General features: G+C 35.1%; 1 protein-coding gene and 1 long non-coding RNA gene across 2 annotated transcripts in view; one reads left to right on the top strand and one right to left on the bottom strand.

Annotated features, from left to right (window-relative positions):
• The window catches only part of LOC145695004 (uncharacterized), a 261,336-nt gene extending 253,858 nt beyond the window's left edge, over nucleotides 1-7,478 (bottom strand). Inside the window, exon 1 of the long non-coding RNA XR_014133102.1 lies at nucleotides 7,202-7,478. This is a non-coding gene — a long non-coding RNA (uncharacterized LOC145695004). The remainder of the gene's footprint in view (nucleotides 1-7,201) is intronic.
• A 363-nt stretch (nucleotides 7,479-7,841) lies between these two features.
• Nucleotides 7,842-18,225, top strand: part of LOC145695002 (uncharacterized) — a 48,119-nt gene continuing 37,735 nt past the window's right edge. Inside the window, exon 1 of the mRNA XM_081771829.1 lies at nucleotides 7,842-8,436. Within this exon, the coding sequence (XP_081627955.1) occupies nucleotides 8,416-8,436 (21 nt within the window). The 5' untranslated portion in view covers nucleotides 7,842-8,415. The remainder of the gene's footprint in view (nucleotides 8,437-18,225) is intronic.

The raw sequence follows: 18,225 nt of genomic DNA, 5'->3' as shown, positions 1-18,225 counted from the left end.
AAATGAAGTTACTATCTTTTACGCTAACGGGTCGATGGCCAGCCCCCATTTCAAACATGCCTCTATTCATCGTACTCTTACAAAATTTATCCATCTCCCGGTAAATGGCAACGTTGCATTTTTATTTCACATTGCACGCATGAAGATTGTACAGCACATACGGCTCGTCCGATTAAAAAAAAAATTCTTCACTTTAGATTCAAAACATTAGTCTATATTTGGAGACGGTTTCCCCCAAACATTTTGTTGTAACTTTGATAATAACAGAGTTACCCTATGTTGAGGGACTTTTGAGACACTCTGTATATTGGAGGTATGTTCAATGCCTCATTCGAAAGGACACATAATGGTGAACAACTTTCATAAAGGATGTTGAACATGTAATTTTGTTATAAAGTCACATAATTACTCCGTTTGTTATTATGTCTGCTGTAAATGACCACCAACGGCGGCCATATTGGATTTAACGACTTCCCAGACTGAATATATTTGAGGACTTTTTCAGGTTTGCTTAGAATGTGCTTAACATCATTTTGGCGCATGTTTCATTTCTATTGCAATTTGTTCAAGGTAAAGTGTCTTTTTTTTACGTACGTTGACTGGACTATTAACACCTCTAATGAATTCGAATTCACGTCAAGAAATTCCCTAGGCCAAAAGAAGAGAATTGTTTACAGAAGTGTTAAATATTTTCTATAAATCTTACCTATCACAGAATGAAAAATAAACACTTTTTTCATTCACAACAAAGTTAATTTTAGTAGTACCATGCAATAAATAATGTACACAACTTGACATAAATGTACTAAGAATTTAACTATTATAAATTAAATAAAACTACTGTTTTGACATAATTCAGTTTTTTTGTTAATTATACAATATCATAAATATCAAAACAATTTTTTAAAAAAAAACTTTAAAAAAACTAAATGACAGATTTAGTGCACCGTGTTACAAGTATTTGTGTTTGTGGGAGAGATAAATTACATAATGCTATGAGGGAAAAAAAGTTGCAAGGGCATATATATATTTTTTCTAATCAAGTCTGAAATTGATGTGGTCATGCGTTACACAAAAGTCATCAATTTTAGTGAAACCTCAATGATTAAGGATTCCTAAGGTCATTTCAAGGTTGTTACAACCTTTACCGTTACAGAAATGCCCTTTGAAAACTAAAAGCCTCAATTTTTTTCTGCTTTTTTTTTTAAAAAAAAAATATGGCATTTATTCTTTAAAGGTAAAACTAGAAAAATCGTAAACAATACTTTATTTCTATTATGTTATTTGTTTACTAATCATGAAAAAAAAAGAACTATTTTACGATATACGATGATTAGAAAAAAATAATTGATTTGTTGATTGAGGTTTAATGGTGACGTCAACATCGAGGTTATCTGTCCTCACCTCTATCAACACGAATGCTCAAACACGAACTGCCGTAAGTAAGTACGAGTAAAATTTAAATCTTTCAATTAGGGATGCGCACGAGACGAGTCGAGACAGGATTTTCCTGACAAAATTCGAGTCGAGACACGGCTCTTCCAATAGAGAAATATACATTTTTCGAGTCGAGACTTCACTTTTACAGCACATTTTCGAGACGAGACAGCCACAAATCTTGTCTCGTGCCTACTTTTAATTTACCGTCCCACGATTATGCCCTTTAGGCTAAAGGAAACTAGGCCTATGATTAAGACAAATGAATGACGATGGAAAAATTGGTGGATTGAGAATGTGGGAAGAGAGGGAAAACCCCGAGAAAACCCACGAACACGATGTTGTCAACCTCAAATTAACTTAGTCGAGAATCGAATCAAGGACTCCATATGCACCAAAGGTGTGCTCTACTACTGAGCCACTGTAGCCTCTAAATAAAATTTAAAAATGAACAATGAGATGCATTCAACTTTCTATTGATGTAGTCTACTCATATAAGTTGGTAAATACACTGAGAAAAAAATTGTAGGTGACGTACTTAAAAAGATAGGTTACATGAGTAATTCCTGTAGCTTTTGGACTTAACGTACAGCAGACGTATAACTGAAAACGCATGTTTTATAATACTTTCTGTATAAGTGTTCCGTCCATACGTACTTTCCGTATGAAACAATGTAGGCGGTCAGGATCTCACATACAAATGAACGTATATAACATACAGCTGAGGAACGTAACATAAGTATATGCATGTGATATACGGAAAACTGTTAGACATCCTGCAACATCCTGCAACGGCATGATGTAAAATCTAAGAGCAGTGCCTATGTAAATACGGATAACGTATGCTCCGTACTGATTTCTATAGTAAGCAAGAGGATACCGTATATTTGTACAATATACCCTGTGCAGAGAACGGATTTTTCTTAGTGTACAGTAAGTCTTCATATTTAGCATACTGTTACGGGATATGAAGTAAGGACAAGCTAGGACATCTTTATTTCATGTGGAAATTCAACCAGTCATCCATGGAAGCCAAGCAGCCTTCAAGAGTTCACTGCCTGATGTTATTAACACCAATATTCTGTTGTACTTCGCAATCTGACTTTGCATTGAAAGATTAATCAACTATTGCTTTTCTGTTATTGAGGAAGTCTTTGTACTTGTAATTTGTAATAAACACTGGTAGCAACTTCCTATTACCTTTTGCCTACCAAACAGTTTCACACGCGACGCTTTTAATTTGCTTTGTTAGATCAATTGCTTCTCTCAATTGGTTCGACCTCATTGGCCCCTCATAGTCAGGCTACTACAAGACATTGTCCGTTTCGTTCGTTTACCCACGACACGATGTTACAACAAGGAAGTAATAAATACAGAAGTAAGTACTTTGACTCAGGTGAGTCTCTTTTTAGTTCGTTTACCTGACAACGTTAGCAATCTCAGGAGCAAGTTTGAGAATTTTGTGTTGAGTCGACGACATGTAGAAACATGGACTTGGTCAATGTCAGTTTTGGGTAATCGACCACGCTCAGGAAACTCTGTGGTGTCACCATCATCTCATTCTGACGTCAGAGGGACAGTCAGGTCAAAAGCAATTGAGAGAGCACGATCTTGGTCTTTGGATCTCAACCACGACGCGAGACACATCGGAGTCTCCCTGCCTTTGGGGTCCGGCATTCAATGCCATGGTTGATTGTCGGACAAGTTTTCATCATGGACTTCATCAGGACAACCCAACCTGCAAGTCACTGGAACTTCGAGGACAGCGCCTAAACATCGCCTATGAGTAAGAGGGAGAAGAATGGAACGACTTCGAATTAGGGTGAGACTGTTCAAAATTAGTTGCTATTCCTTTGCTTACCTTCTATTCCTTAACGCCCTTATTGCTACCAATTTTCAATGAAAATGCATTGGTTATTTTCAAACTATTTTTACACTAAATTCATATTCATTATCTTGTCTAATTTTGCTCATGGTTCTAGTCGCCTAAGACTAGTGGTGGAATCGCCCCCATATAGTATGTGCTTTATTGCTATAAATTTGGTATTGTTATCCCGCACCTTTTAGGTGCCTTTCGTTTCTATCCCGACAGATAAGTGGTGGCGGAACATGGCGGATTGCGCCGTGATTTTTGGTATCTCTGTGGTCCTCTCGCTGCTTCAAATTGTTTTTCCTCCCGCCTTAATGAGTAGTGGAAATTTTCCCCCGCCCACCAACCCTTCTGGAAGTAGTATTGGATGTTTGTACGCTTCTGATTTTTTTTTTCTTGCTGAAGTATGTTTACTGAAGTTGGTTTAGAATTTTACCTCCCACCTCTAAAATTTTATTAAATTTTACTTTAGTTAAACCCCCTCCCAACCGCCCTTGACTGTAGGTTTCGATTATGGCGTTGTCAGTTCGATTGTATGTTTTGTATATAGGATTATTTTGATTATTTGGGTTTACTTATTGTTAGTTATGAGAAAGCTCAGTTTGTTTTCAATTATTAGCGTTGATAATGTTTTATTCTCTCTGGTATTAGTTCTTCTTTTATTGTTTGTATTCAGTTAAGACGATCTCGCTGTATGAATGGAGTTCGTTTACTCTAGTAAACATTACCGTAGGTCAGTACCGTACTTTGTTCTGGAATTTTCAGCTAGTATTGCTATCAGTTTCCTCTTGCGACTTTGAGTTTGATGCGTCAGCTTTCTTCGCGCTGTATGCTGTAGCGAATGTACACTTTTTAGAATGTGTTTTAATTAACATTGAGATTTGTGACTGAGATGAATTAAAATTATTCTTTTGTTAATTTTAAATATCTCCTTGTTTCCCTTTTACTATTTTAACTTGTACGAAGTATTATATGACCTCCTCTAGTCAGGAACATATAAATCTAGAATTCGGACATTTTTATTTTAGTAATTTCTATTGTTAGTAGTGTTATTATTATTAGTATTATTTTGAAAAAGAAAACATATTCCTGACTGCAATTTTGGTTATCCCTGACACCATTTTTGGAATTTTTGAGTAAGATTGTGGCAATTTTTTTCCTGTGGTGTAGTATCGTTTTATGTTATTCTGATGCGCTGTTTTTGATAATCTGAGTTTTGAGATTTCGAATTTAGTCTAGTATACCATTACGTAACCTTGTCTGTTGTTTCTTGTGTTTGTCTTTATGGGTTCGTTACGGCATATGATAAGAGTTTATTTACATTAGCTTGAGTACGCCCATTTTGTTGTTATAGGGGAGCGAGGTGGACCGCTAAGAAATGCTTTATGCTCAGGGTACCATGCCCCGAATTTTGTTCTTTTGTTTATTATTTCTCCAAGCATCTCCCCATATTGTTCGTCGCTAGCTGTTGTTTTTTCAGTTGTTTTGTGTTTTGGACCAGAGTGGTTCGTTTTTGGTGGAGCAGAGGATGCCGCCGTTTGTTTTGGACGATGGAAGTTCCGTCCTTGACATGGTAAGAGTAGTGTAGTTATGTGCCATGTCGTATTTTGCTAGCGTGCAATATGTATGACAAGTTGAGTAGTTATTAATATAAGTGAGTACACGAACACAGAGAATTTTATGTCATGTTACACAAGTAGTTCTGACGATTGTCTGCTACGGTAACCTAATGAGTTTACGTTTTGGGGTTAATTTTTATGTATGCTTGGATAAATAACAGGTTGTGATTAATGGTATACGTCATTTTTGAATATATGCATTTGATTTACTTATTTTAGTAGACTGCTTACAGTGTATTGGACCATTCGTTTGATTTGTTTTGCTAAATTTTAAGGTCATATATATTTTGTTTATCCTTTGCATGAATTATTCTTTTATTTGTGTTGCACCATTCTATTTACATGAGAGCTTGAATTAACTTGTATAGCCTGTTTCATCTTGAGCTATTTTATCTAGTATACATTTATGATTATTCGATTTCTATGTTTGTTTCGAATTTATGAGATAATATATGTATATGATATTTGAGACTATATATATAGATATGGATTTTATTTCGTGATTTTGACCTTTTTTTTTCCTCCTGAGAGATATATTCCATCTTATCTCTATATATTTAAGTTATAATTATTTAGCATGTGCATTTTTTTTAAACCTACTGATTTGACCTATATTTAACTGTGAATTTCATTTTCTGTAAGGAAGACTAGCTACCTTCCTGAGGAATCCTGAATGTGACAATTTTTAAGTACTATTTTATGACATATACGCATGCATGCAATCTTACCGATATAGTCGACTTTTTTAACCTATTTTGGAATCTTACCGATTTAGACTGTTTTTTTTTTTCAAGAATAGACGATAGTTTTACTTGGCTAGGTATTCATTTTTGACGAAGTTTCAATGTTACTTCGAAATGGTAATATTTACTTTGACATGATATATTAACCTTTTTGTTGAATGATGTAAACTGAGTGAAAGTGTTACAGAATTGACATATAAAGCAATTTAGTGGTATAAGTGAGATATAGAGATATCTGTTGGCAGTTAATATTTAAGCTACATGTTTATGGTTGCACTTTCTTCATGCATTATTTATTTTTGTTGCTATTTGAATTGCTATTCTGAATTTAATTTTATTAGTGCCTTTTGCAAATTTTAACGTCTTTCGTAAATTTACTATGCATTAGAAAAATGTTTGCTTTTTCACTTAAGAATACTTTGAATGCAATTTATTATTTTGAGGCAGTAATTTAATTTTGACTTTCGCCTTGTGGAATTTTAATTCAGTTAATTTTAAAGAATTTAATTTTCAATTTTAGTAATTATTTTGGGAACATAATTTGTTGTGTAAATGGATTAGTCTATCGTTTATGAAGCTGACCTATTAGTGTTTACTATGCCTATGAATTTTCGTACTTTCTGTATATTTTGTTGACCTATATAATGTGTAATATTTGCTGCTTATGTTCTTTCTCAAGTACTATTTATATTGCCCCTTGCAATTAGATTTGGTGACGGCCTTTGTTTCGGATTTAATTACTTTTGATCGGCGAGTGGTTGGGCGCCGATATCTACAAAACCCGCCTCGATGCCCTATTTTGTTTCAAGGAAATGTGAAACAAAACTTATTTCGTTTTCAGAAAGTAATTAAATTCAAAACCTTTCTGTGTTGTCCAAGCTTTGATTCTTTGGTTAGTTTACATTCCCCCCACATTTTTTGGTAGCAAATAGGATTTTTTCTCCAGTTTTTCGCATTTTAGGTTTCAAATTGATATTTTTCGAGATTTTGTTTCTACTACTGTTTTGCTAGCTTGTTATCCATTTGTCATTTGTTCTCTTTTCAGGTACCTTGTTTTATTTGGGTTCGTGGTTTGGACCCTACAACGCTTTATTTGAGTTTAGTGACCCATATTGCGTGGGCTCGTAACCCACAAGTGTTTGTTTGTTTACATTTTATCTAGGTCATGGGATATGACCCAGATTACTTGTTTACAGTTGGTACAATTTCAAAGTTTTGTTTTTCTTCCAGATTTCCCATTTTGGTTTCGTTCCAGCCAACGCTTTAATTTTGTTCGTTTTGTGTCTTAAGAATATTTAGTTCATTTTATCCTACACTTACAAATTGCATTTTTTATTTATTGGTAATTTATTTAATGTTCAATTGGTAGCGTAATTCCTTATACCATACCTTAATGCAACTTAATAAAAACTGTAACGTGCTACTCGTCTCACCCACATCATAATTGGAATATTAGTTGCTACGTGTGTGCTATAATACGAAGCTGTGTTAGTACGTTATTGTTTTATTTATTCATCGAACTGTGTACTCACCATCCTGCTTTCTACTCCAGCATTTTCATTCTACTACCTTGGGACATTCTTCACTACACTGTCACCACATTCACCTGATAACAACTACTGTTGCATCATCGGCTGTTATGGTTGTGCTACAAGTGTGTTCCCATCCCCAGCAAGTGCATCGCTTATGCCATCTCTTAGCAGTGTGGATAATTATTGGCAGTTCATCTTACGTTCTTCGTTATGGTCCAGTGGTAAGAAGTTTATCTTACTTACAGCATCTATCCCATCTTAAGATCTTAATTTTTTTTTCTCCTACGATTCCACAGATCTTTGCTGTCGAAACGTCAGGATTCTCCAAGGATTCGACTCCTTCCGATTCGACATTTTGGAGGGAGGCCATGTTACGGGATATGAAGTAAGGACAAGCTAGGACATCTTTATTTCATGTGGAAATTCAACCAGTCATCCATGGAAGCCAAGCAGCCTTCAAGAGTTCACTGCCTGATGTTATTAACACCAATATTCTGTTGTACTTCGCAATCTGACTTTGCATTGAAAGATTAATCAACTATTGCTTTTCTGTTATTGAGGAAGTCTTTGTACTTGTAATTTGTAATAAACACTGGTAGCAACTTCCTATTACCTTTTGCCTACCAAACAGTTTCACACGCGACGCTTTTAATTTGCTTTGTTAGATCAATTGCTTCTCTCAATTGGTTCGACCTCATTGGCCCCTCATAGTCAGGCTACTACAAGACATTGTCCGTTTCGTTCGTTTACCCACGACACGATGTTACAACAAGGAAGTAATAAATACAGAAGTAAGTACTTTGACTCAGGTGAGTCTCTTTTTAGTTCGTTTACCTGACAACGTTAGCAATCTCAGGAGCAAGTTTGAGAATTTTGTGTTGAGTCGACGACATGTAGAAACATGGACTTGGTCAATGTCAGTTTTGGGTAATCGACCACGCTCAGGAAACTCTGTGGTGTCACCATCATCTCATTCTGACGTCAGAGGGACAGTCAGGTCAAAAGCAATTGAGAGAGCACGATCTTGGTCTTTGGATCTCAACCACGACGCGAGACACATCGGAGTCTCCCTGCCTTTGGGGTCCGGCATTCAATGCCATGGTTGATTGTCGGACAAGTTTTCATCATGGACTTCATCAGGACAACCCAACCTGCAAGTCACTGGAACTTCGAGGACAGCGCCTAAACATCGCCTATGAGTAAGAGGGAGAAGAATGGAACGACTTCGAATTAGGGTGAGACTGTTCAAAATTAGTTGCTATTCCTTTGCTTACCTTCTATTCCTTAACGCCCTTATTGCTACCAATTTTCAATGAAAATGCATTGGTTATTTTCAAACTATTTTTACACTAAATTCATATTCATTATCTTGTCTAATTTTGCTCATGGTTCTAGTCGCCTAAGACTAGTGGTGGAATCGCCCCCATATAGTATGTGCTTTATTGCTATAAATTTGGTATTGTTATCCCGCACCTTTTAGGTGCCTTTCGTTTCTATCCCGACAGATAAGTGGTGGCGGAACAATACGTATGATGTTATCGAAGGGGCCCTTTCAGATACGCTTCTTCTGAAGAGACGCGGTTGGTTGCTGAAACAAATAACCAAATGTTCGTTAATCTATGCACTATCTCGGGGGGCAAAGCTCATTTTTATGATTATGGCATAGACCCTATGTAATTTTTATATGTATTTTTAATTCTTATATGTATTGTTATATGTATTTTTATGAATATACAATATTTGGAACAATTTTAAGACCCATGTCCACAACCACACTGAGAAAAATCCGTTCTCCGGACAGCGGTATATTGTACAAATATGCGGCATCCTCTTGCTTACTATAGAAATCAGTACGGAGCATACGTTATCCGTATGATACATAGGCACTGCCCTTGGATGTTACATCATGCCGTTGCAGGATGTCTGGCATCTAACAGTTTTCCGTATATCACATGCATATACTTCTGTTACCTTCGTCAGCTATATGTTATATACATCCATTTGTATGTGAGATCCTGACCGCCGACATTGTTTCATACGGAAAGTACGTATAGATGGAACACTTATACAGAAAGTATTATAAAACATGCGTTTTCAGTTATACGTCTGCTGTACGTTAAGTCCAGAAACTACAGGCATTATTCATATAATCTATCTTTTTAAGTACGCCACCTACAATTTTTTTCTCAGTGCAAACACACATCTGAATGCAACCCGCCCCCCAAAGTTACAGAGAATTTGACGCCCTTGAATAGTCGTATGGTAGTCGAAAATATAATCTCACGTAACAAAATAATGTGTTTAATAGTTATTCACGCAAATCATTCTGCATGCAAGTCTCCTCCCCGAAAACTTAAAAGAAAATACCAAAATAATAATATTCATAAAAATAAATGTCAAAATCTGACTGCTCAGTGATGGTTGGTACGGCAAACGCTCAGATTGCTTTCATAAGCTGCATTTGCTTCACGCGTAGGTTGGGCTTAATACTGTCTCTAAACATTGTAGTAATAAAAATATTTCATTAACAATATACAAGTCGCTAAAATATTTTAACGCTTAATATAGAAACGTATCATTTCGTGATTAAACTGATCCATGTCTTAGGAAATCTTTTGATTCAATATCCTAATTTAGGCGTTTACTATGTGTTTGTTATATTTGAACAAATGGCAAAGTTCGATTTCGTTGGTTACAAGTTACTTTAGTCATGTGGCAGTGTTGCCAGAGGTGTGAGAGGCTTTTATGTAGAATTTCTTATATACCTCCCCAGCTTTGCAAGAAAATATAAATTATAGACTTTATGTTGAACCTAATTAAATTTGTGTGGCAGCTGTCGTGTACATAACTGAAGTTGTTTTGAATTGAATATGTTAAACTATTTAACAGGAGTTCAAACATTAAACCAATGTTCCCTCGTGGCAGGAGACGAGGGTTCGATTCCCGGTGGAAAATCGTGTGATTCGGATCTGACGTTAAGCTCTAGGCCCACGTCTCATATAGCCTTTACTCTGAAAAAGGACGCTAAATCCCAAATAAACCAATCAAATATTAAACTAATCAAACGGATGCAAAGTTAATTGTCTTATAAGAAAAAAATACTTTAAACATTAAAAAATATATTTTAAAAGCTTTAATACTAATACATCTTCATTTTAGCTCTTTTATTCTCTATAAAATTATATTTTATGTATAGTTTTTAGTGTCGGACCGGACTAATTGAGGTATCAATTTTTCTGGTGTTTTCATTTTGCTATTCAAATCATAATAATCACCTCAACAATCGTATACAATAACAGACAAAAATAAGAAGTTACTGTGTACGAATAACATCTCGTAAATTCGACATAACAAGTGCAGTAACTTACTAGATACGTAATACATACTTGTGTCGTACACATAAATTACACTTTTTGTTTAACATCCCACAATTATGCTCTGACGCTAATGGAGACGGTGATGACGAGAATGAGCGAAATGGTGGAATGAGAGACGAGAAGAAACGCAAAAACTCCAAGCAAACATCATATACACGGTGTTTGTCTACCACAAAGTCCACTTTAGGTGGAGTTACAAGTTAATCTGCCCTTCGGTACACGGAAGCATTCTTGCATATGGTTCAGGATCCTCAAATTCGATTCTCGATGGAACTGATACGGCTCATATATCACGTCTTATAATTTAACGTTGAAGGAAAGACAACATGTTTGTCACTAATTCGTTGTAATTCTACGTCAACTTATTACAGTGTATCAAGGACCATCCATTTCATATTGCAAACGTGAAGCTTACCCACAATATTTACAAGAGGAAAACAATCACAAAAGTTTCACACTATTTGAACTTCATGCCTCTGTAAGACATTCTCCCATCAAATACAGTATATTTTAATCGTAAAATATAAAATGTGATCATATTTTCATGATCTATTTACAAATAGTATATGCATCACTGGTAGGAAAATTACTTCACTGTTATTACTTTGTGTGTGTGTGTTACTGTTACGAGTATCTGAATCTCCCCAAAAGTTAGCTCTCACCCCAAAAATTATCTCGATCCTTCTGTCTTATGTTAGCGTTCTGGTAATGGATCGACCGGTGGGACAGCATTGAAAGCCCTATATACAGTAGCTTATATTTCACTTTCAATTGGAGAACTATCCTTCATAGCCTCGCTGTTGACGAAGAATGTAAATACAAATATACCGACCAATCAAGCCATGCTGTCTAATTGATTTTTCGTTCTGTGTATCTAATTTAATTAATTCCATGTTTCTCAATAGTCGTATATGAATGTTTTATGTCATCGCTCTTTCGTAATGTCCCTAGAGTATAATATACACTCGATACAAAAATTGATAAATACATATAATTTCTATACTTTTCTTTAACACAGTAATGATGCTATCTCATAAAAAGCATCTTTAAACATTCATATTTAAAAAAAATCATACTTTTATCGATTCTTTTATTAAAAATTAAGACTCCAGAAAACAAATAATTGGATTACAAAACAGTAAAAAAATACTATTAAATTAAAGTTTTAAAGACACGCCCTCAGAAGCATTTCAAAAGAACAATTTTTTACTTAATATATTACAAGAGATTGTATAGATAAATTACCTCAAAGCGTTTAAATGAAAGGAAAATGTCAGAGAAAGACAGATGTAATTAGCCTTTAAAATAGGTCTACTTATATTGTATTCAGGAAATTTTAAAGAAAGAAAAGAAGAAACGTGATTTAGAGCTATTAAAATTATGACATATTTTGGCACATGGTAAATTCAGTGCGTGTTTAATTGATAAACGTATAGATGTTTCTATAGACGTATCTACCATTCGATTCCTTCATGATTTCCCTAATGACTCTACAGCACTTTCTAAGACATTATTTTTAATTCCCTAATCGTATCGTTAGGAAGGATAGGAATTCCCATTCTACCAAATCTTCGCAGAAAGGGATTTTTCGATTTGAGGGAATTTTATAAGTAATTCTTTCCCGATTAATTTTACTGTATAAGTAATTTACAAGTTGCTTTAAGTACCCCTTTGATTTTTGTACATTATTTCAGATTTCTGAAATTAAATTAGTAATTATGGACGATCATTATTTTACTACGAGCATGTCTGTCTACAAATTATCTGCTGACCGTCTACAATTCTCACCGATATGCTCGCTGATATTAAACTGAATTGTACTTAAAAACTAATACAGTAGACTTTTTCGATTATTCGACTCGAGACTATCCGACCTTCGTACTATTCAGCCTAGTTCCAAAACAGAGAAAAAATCAGTAATAAAATGAGGAATAATTTTTTGAATGATCTACTCGGCTTCATAAATTATCATTATCAGCATAGGTATTCTGCCATTATTGGCAGGTCACTTGCCGAAACTGAGAAGCTTTCATGGTCCACGGTCTTCGATTAACCTCTTCGTCTTTACGTACGATTTTTCTGTTTTGATATTGTGCATTAATTGTAGTCTCCTTCGCCCTCTCCCTCTCTTTTCTGCCACCATACCCTCTAGGAGCACGTCCCTCATGATACAGTTCCTTCTTACCCAATGTCCCAATCAATTTATCTTCCTCTTCTTAATAATACCTAAAATTGTTATTTTCTCCCACACCATTTCTAACACCCTCTTATTCACTTTTCACTCACCTTTCTAATTATCTCCATTCTTCTCCACACCCACATTTCGAAAGCTTCCAGTCGTCTGTCACACTTTTTGCCTAATGTCTATGTTTCTGTCTTATACAGCACAATACTCCACACGAAGGATTTTATGAGTCTTTTTCTCAACCTTTTATTGAAGGTCCCTCTGTAATTTGCCAAAGAAAGTTAATGATGTATCAAGGAGTCTTTTAGAAACTAAAAAATATATAATTTTTAGTCTTTTAGGCCTGGCCTTTCACATTTGTGTTATCATTTATCAAAAAACGGTGAAACAAGTTTAAATAATTTGTTTAAAACTTAAGTCTACGTTTTACATTAAAGTTTTTTTTTAAATATATAATTGAATATATGTACACTGTAATAATTTTGTTTCCTGCAATTAAGTTAGTCATTATAAAATTTATCTTAATATGTGTATGTATATACAATATTCTTATTGTTGGACTTTCTGTACTTTTTAAAAACATACAGTGCAGTTTAAACGAACATTTATAAAGTATAGGCCTATAGCAAGAGGTCAAGAAATATGAGTAAGAACGCGGGTCTTGGTATACAAAGTATATTTTTAATGGTATGAGTGGGTAATGTAATAGAAGTGAGTAATATAATATCCCCTCATACTAGGAAACAACATCATGTGCTTCGGCACAAGCAACACCAAGCAGCCGACAGGTGTCATCTCTGATGGAACAAGAATTCCTTCATAGGTTCCGCCTCCAAAAAGTGTCAAAAAATGGGCACTTCGAGGCAGAAGACATTAGTTATCAACTGGCCACATCCTATCTATCTCTCCAAGCTGCCACGGGACGGAAAAGACTCCTCTATCTTTATTTCTGTGCTGCATCGGGCAAGGGGTATTCTCACCCATCTCTGCGCTGCATTGAGCAGCGGCTACAACCCTACCTCTGTGCTGCATCGGGCAAGAGAAGAGGTATTGTCATCCTCACCCATCTCCGCGCTGCTACGGGCAGGAGATACTACCCTACCTCTACGTTGCATCGGGCAAGAGGTTCCTTTAGACCCAACTGCAACGAGCAGTGTCGTTCTTAACCAATAAATCCTAAACCTCCAAACTGCTATGAGCAGAATATCCAACTTATAGAGAAAAGAACTATTAGAGAATACTTATTTGTAATCTAGTGTAGAAATTGTTTAGAAACTTTTATAATAAAAAAAGTTAGAGAAAATCCGTGCACCGATAATCTACCGAATATTACAGATACAGTAATTATAGAACTAAGTCCAATCCGGCTTTACTCTTGTCCGGCCCACCCTTCCTCCACACTCGGCCGGATAGTCGGTAGACTAATATAATTGTTGTTTAGGCAGCAGGAGGGATCGATAGATTAACCATACAGTAAAAGTATGGTTAAATCGCTTATGTAGTATTTGATTCTGACAAGTTAGATCCTATTTATTCCTATTAATACAATTATATAGGTCTAACTATTGTACTTAATGTTGCGACATTTTGTATTGAAATATTTACTGAATGATCTTAATGGTAAGTTTCTTTTATCTCTCTCTTTTTTTTTACAGTATAAATGTTTAACAAATGCATGTGCTTTAATGAAGATGCTCAATTGGTGTAGTAATACACTTCTATGTCACTAATATTATAAGCAAAATGAAAAATAATGATTTCATATAAAAATACGGCCGGTATTACAGGTAGCAAGCGATGCTTTAAAATAATAATAATAACTACGTTACTATTAACGCACTATTTTCATGCACATCATCTCATGTACACCCACCTTCTCATAAACCCGTTAGATGTATTTATACTTTATACAGGAATCTACAATTAAGCATTATTACAGAACAATTATGTACATGGCAAACATACATAAGTATATTGGTAAGATTGCAGACGGCCAACAGATATATTTGTAACAAAATAATGGCGGATCATGACTATTTAATTTCGAAGAGGCTGAAATAGCCTACTATATGAAACTCAAGGGACACTGAAAGTAAATTCAAGGAGGTCAGAAAAAGAATTACTAATAAAATTTCCTCTAAAATGTCTCTTTCTGTGAAGATTAAGCAGAACAAAAATTAGGCAGAATAGAAATTACAGTTCTATCTACAGATAAGATTAGCTCAAAAAAGTGCTGGAGGGTCATTAGCGAGAATGGGGATTAAGTAGACACCGTTTCCCATGAATTATCACAAGAAGTAGTAGTGTAATTTCAGATTTTGACGGGGAAATCAAGACTGTAAATTAACATAAAAGTGGATTTTTTAATTAGCATACAATTTATTAAAAAGCAAGTATTTCTCAAATTCAGGGGGCAATTGACCCCTTGCTTTCCCCAACTGATATTCCACAAGACTACTCTATATGTAAAATGATATTGATACATCTGACAGGGTGATTTAAAAAATACTGTTATTAAGTAATATTTGAAAAGTGGTGTTACATTCTTTGGTAGTCTAAATTTTCCAAATAACATCACTATATCCAATTGATATTCATAGAGGGTGATCACATTAGTGATATTTTACATGTGCAAAAAATAGCTCTTCTGTGAAATCAAATTATCGCAAACTTATTTGCGTTGATTACTTAAAAACCCAACTAATCTCTTATTACGAGATCTTAATCTACTAAAGATACTGTCCCAAATAAATGAGCTAAACTTCAATATCCGCAAGTTAAAGGTAACTAAAACAGTTAATTTGAGAAGTTAGAGGAAATACGGTGTTATTGCTGGAATGCCAAATATACTCCGTTGCTTGTAAATTTACGTCGAATTACTGGTGTGGACATCGCGTTCCTATACCGTGTATGAGGTATCTTATTGACAACACTCAATGATAATACCTATTCAATAGAACCAAAACGATATAGTGTTATGATATAGCCGAATATGGAGGTTTGGTAAAGGTAACTCTACGTTTCATCTCCGATGGGAAACATTGTAGTTCAAATCTCATGTAAAACTCCAAGCTGTCTACGTTTCAGGTCGGCAATTTGTCGGTTTGCACTCTTCCCTATCCTGAGCTAAACTTTTCATATCCATGTATTTGTTCTTCCTTTCATCTTGTATTATTTGCTTGGTATATTTCAGTCAAGGTCCTTCTCTGGGTGGCGAGCACCAACCGAGAGTAAATAAAACTAAAATAGTAAGTTATTAAGAGAGAAGGAAATCGGCGACTTCCAGTCGAGAGTACTGAACTAAAGGAGTAAATTACTACAGGAGTAAATTTTTCAGTTACTACAGAACTAAATTTATTTACTCCAAAACTGGTGGAGAGCACCATCCAGGAGTACGCTAGTACATTAGTAACTTAATGAGTAAATAAGGTCAAAATTTACTTCAAAGCAGGAGTAAAGTTAGAGAGTAAGGTGTATTCTTTGGTTTCTGCTTATTAAATATCGAATTCTATGGATTATCTGGACTACAAAGAATATATGAAGATGGAGAAAGAGGTAGACTTCCCAAGAATGAGGGTTTTAATGGAGAGAAGAGACCCATTTGCGATGTATGGCGACAATGATTTCAAAGAGCGTTTGGGTTTTGTAAGGAATCTTTGAGTTAATGCTTGGTATATTGGAGCCGTTACTGCAGCATAATTTTGATAGGAACCGTGCTTTGTCTCCTAGGCTGCAACTTCTTTGTGGATTGCGAATCCTTCGTACTGGTCATCGTAATACTGCTGGAAGAGCTTTTAACAGTGGGGCCGCGGTGGCTCAGTGGTAGAGCGTTCACCTCTGGTTCTTGGGGTCTCGGGTTCAAACCCTGGTCCCGCCAAGTGAACTTTGTGGTTTACAAACACCGTGTGGGTGGGTTTTCTCGGGGTTCTCCCGTTTCCTCCCACTTTCTTCATTCCACCATTTCATTCATTTCTCATAATCACCGTCTCCTTTAGCCCAACCGGCATAACCGTGGGACGTAAAACTCAAAGATTTCATTTATTTTTTCCTTTGTTTCGTCTCCACACAGGAGCCGTAGGGCGCTACAATAGCTACAATATTGTTACAAGATATGTAATAGGACATACATTCGGTGTTTGGAAGAGTCGTTCCCAAATTCTCACTGAAACAATGAGATATAAACATGGGAATATTATTGATGATCCTGCAGTTCTGCATAACTTTGGAACAGAAGTAGATGTGTTTCACCCTGATGCTGTGTAGTTTTTTTTTTTTTTTTTTTTTTAAATGTCCCGGCACACTTAGTATTCGGGAGGGAACATATTACTTTTACATGGTACTATTCTATTTATTATTATATTATAGAAGAATTATTTTCGTCTCCTACGGGGGAAACTCTCAGAGTTTCCGGGGGAAATGCCCTCAAAAACATGCCTGGAAGAAACACTGATGCTGTGAATTTGAATGGCATGAACCAATTATATGCATTTCAACTAGATGCTGCAGGACAAGCTGTCAGAAGGTGTATTATGTTAATTATTTTTAATTAAAATTGTATCTTATTTGCTAGTAAAATAATAAATTAATGTAAAGACTTTTACTTCTTAAATGAATAAATAAGGCACTGGATCGTCACTACTGCAGTGCAATGTGACCCACTTTTTATTTACGTAAATTTTTGTTATGTTTCTCTCTTTTTTTCTTTTTGTTCTTTGTTTTGCAATTAGAGATTAAGATTTTCATTTTATTTCTAACTTCAGTACACAGTGTTGTACAATGAAGATGTTTTGATTATTTCCAAGAAAAATAAGATGTCTACTTTTATAATTTTGCTAATACAAATAAATATTAGAATGTGGTAATTAGAAATATTAAATGTACTGATGCTGAAATAATAAACACAAATATTACGTCATTTGAAAAACGGGAACATATTAACCATTGGAAAAAATATGAAGCAAACAGAATATGTTTCATACATATAAAGCATATTCACATTCATTTACAAAAACATAAATTTCTCGAGCACATTGCCTGAAGAACCGGAACCTGAAGTTTGCTCCATTTCGTTCTTGAATTCGTTCTTGTTCAAAACTTCCAATATAAGGTTATGCTGTTCCACGATTTCTCTTTGTCTTTCAATTAACAACATTTTTGTATTATATTCCTCTCGTATTAAAAGCATTTTTAACGAATGAACCTCGTCTGCTTTTTCCAATAACTTTCTGTTCTTCACTACAACCGCATGTTGTTTGTCTTTTTTCATGGCCGCATCTTCTGATAAGCTTCAGCTCCCGATAGGAAACGAAATGCAGGGACCAGCAGTGTACAGAAATGGCTTACTTCTTTAGTAAAAAGGCGTTACTACTTTAGTTACAACTAAAGAAGTAAATAGAAATTGAACTCTCCAACAGTTATTAAAATAGTATTACTATGGAAGTGATTTACTAAAGTAGTCCAGA

This window comes from Thermobia domestica, chromosome 9 (genome assembly GCF_964235325.1).
Source record: "Thermobia domestica chromosome 9, izTheDome1.hap1.1, whole genome shotgun sequence".
Lineage (NCBI taxonomy): Eukaryota > Metazoa > Arthropoda > Insecta > Zygentoma > Lepismatidae > Thermobia > Thermobia domestica.
The sequence above is the reverse complement of the archived record's forward strand: the minus strand, read 5'-3'. Positions and strand labels throughout refer to the sequence as shown.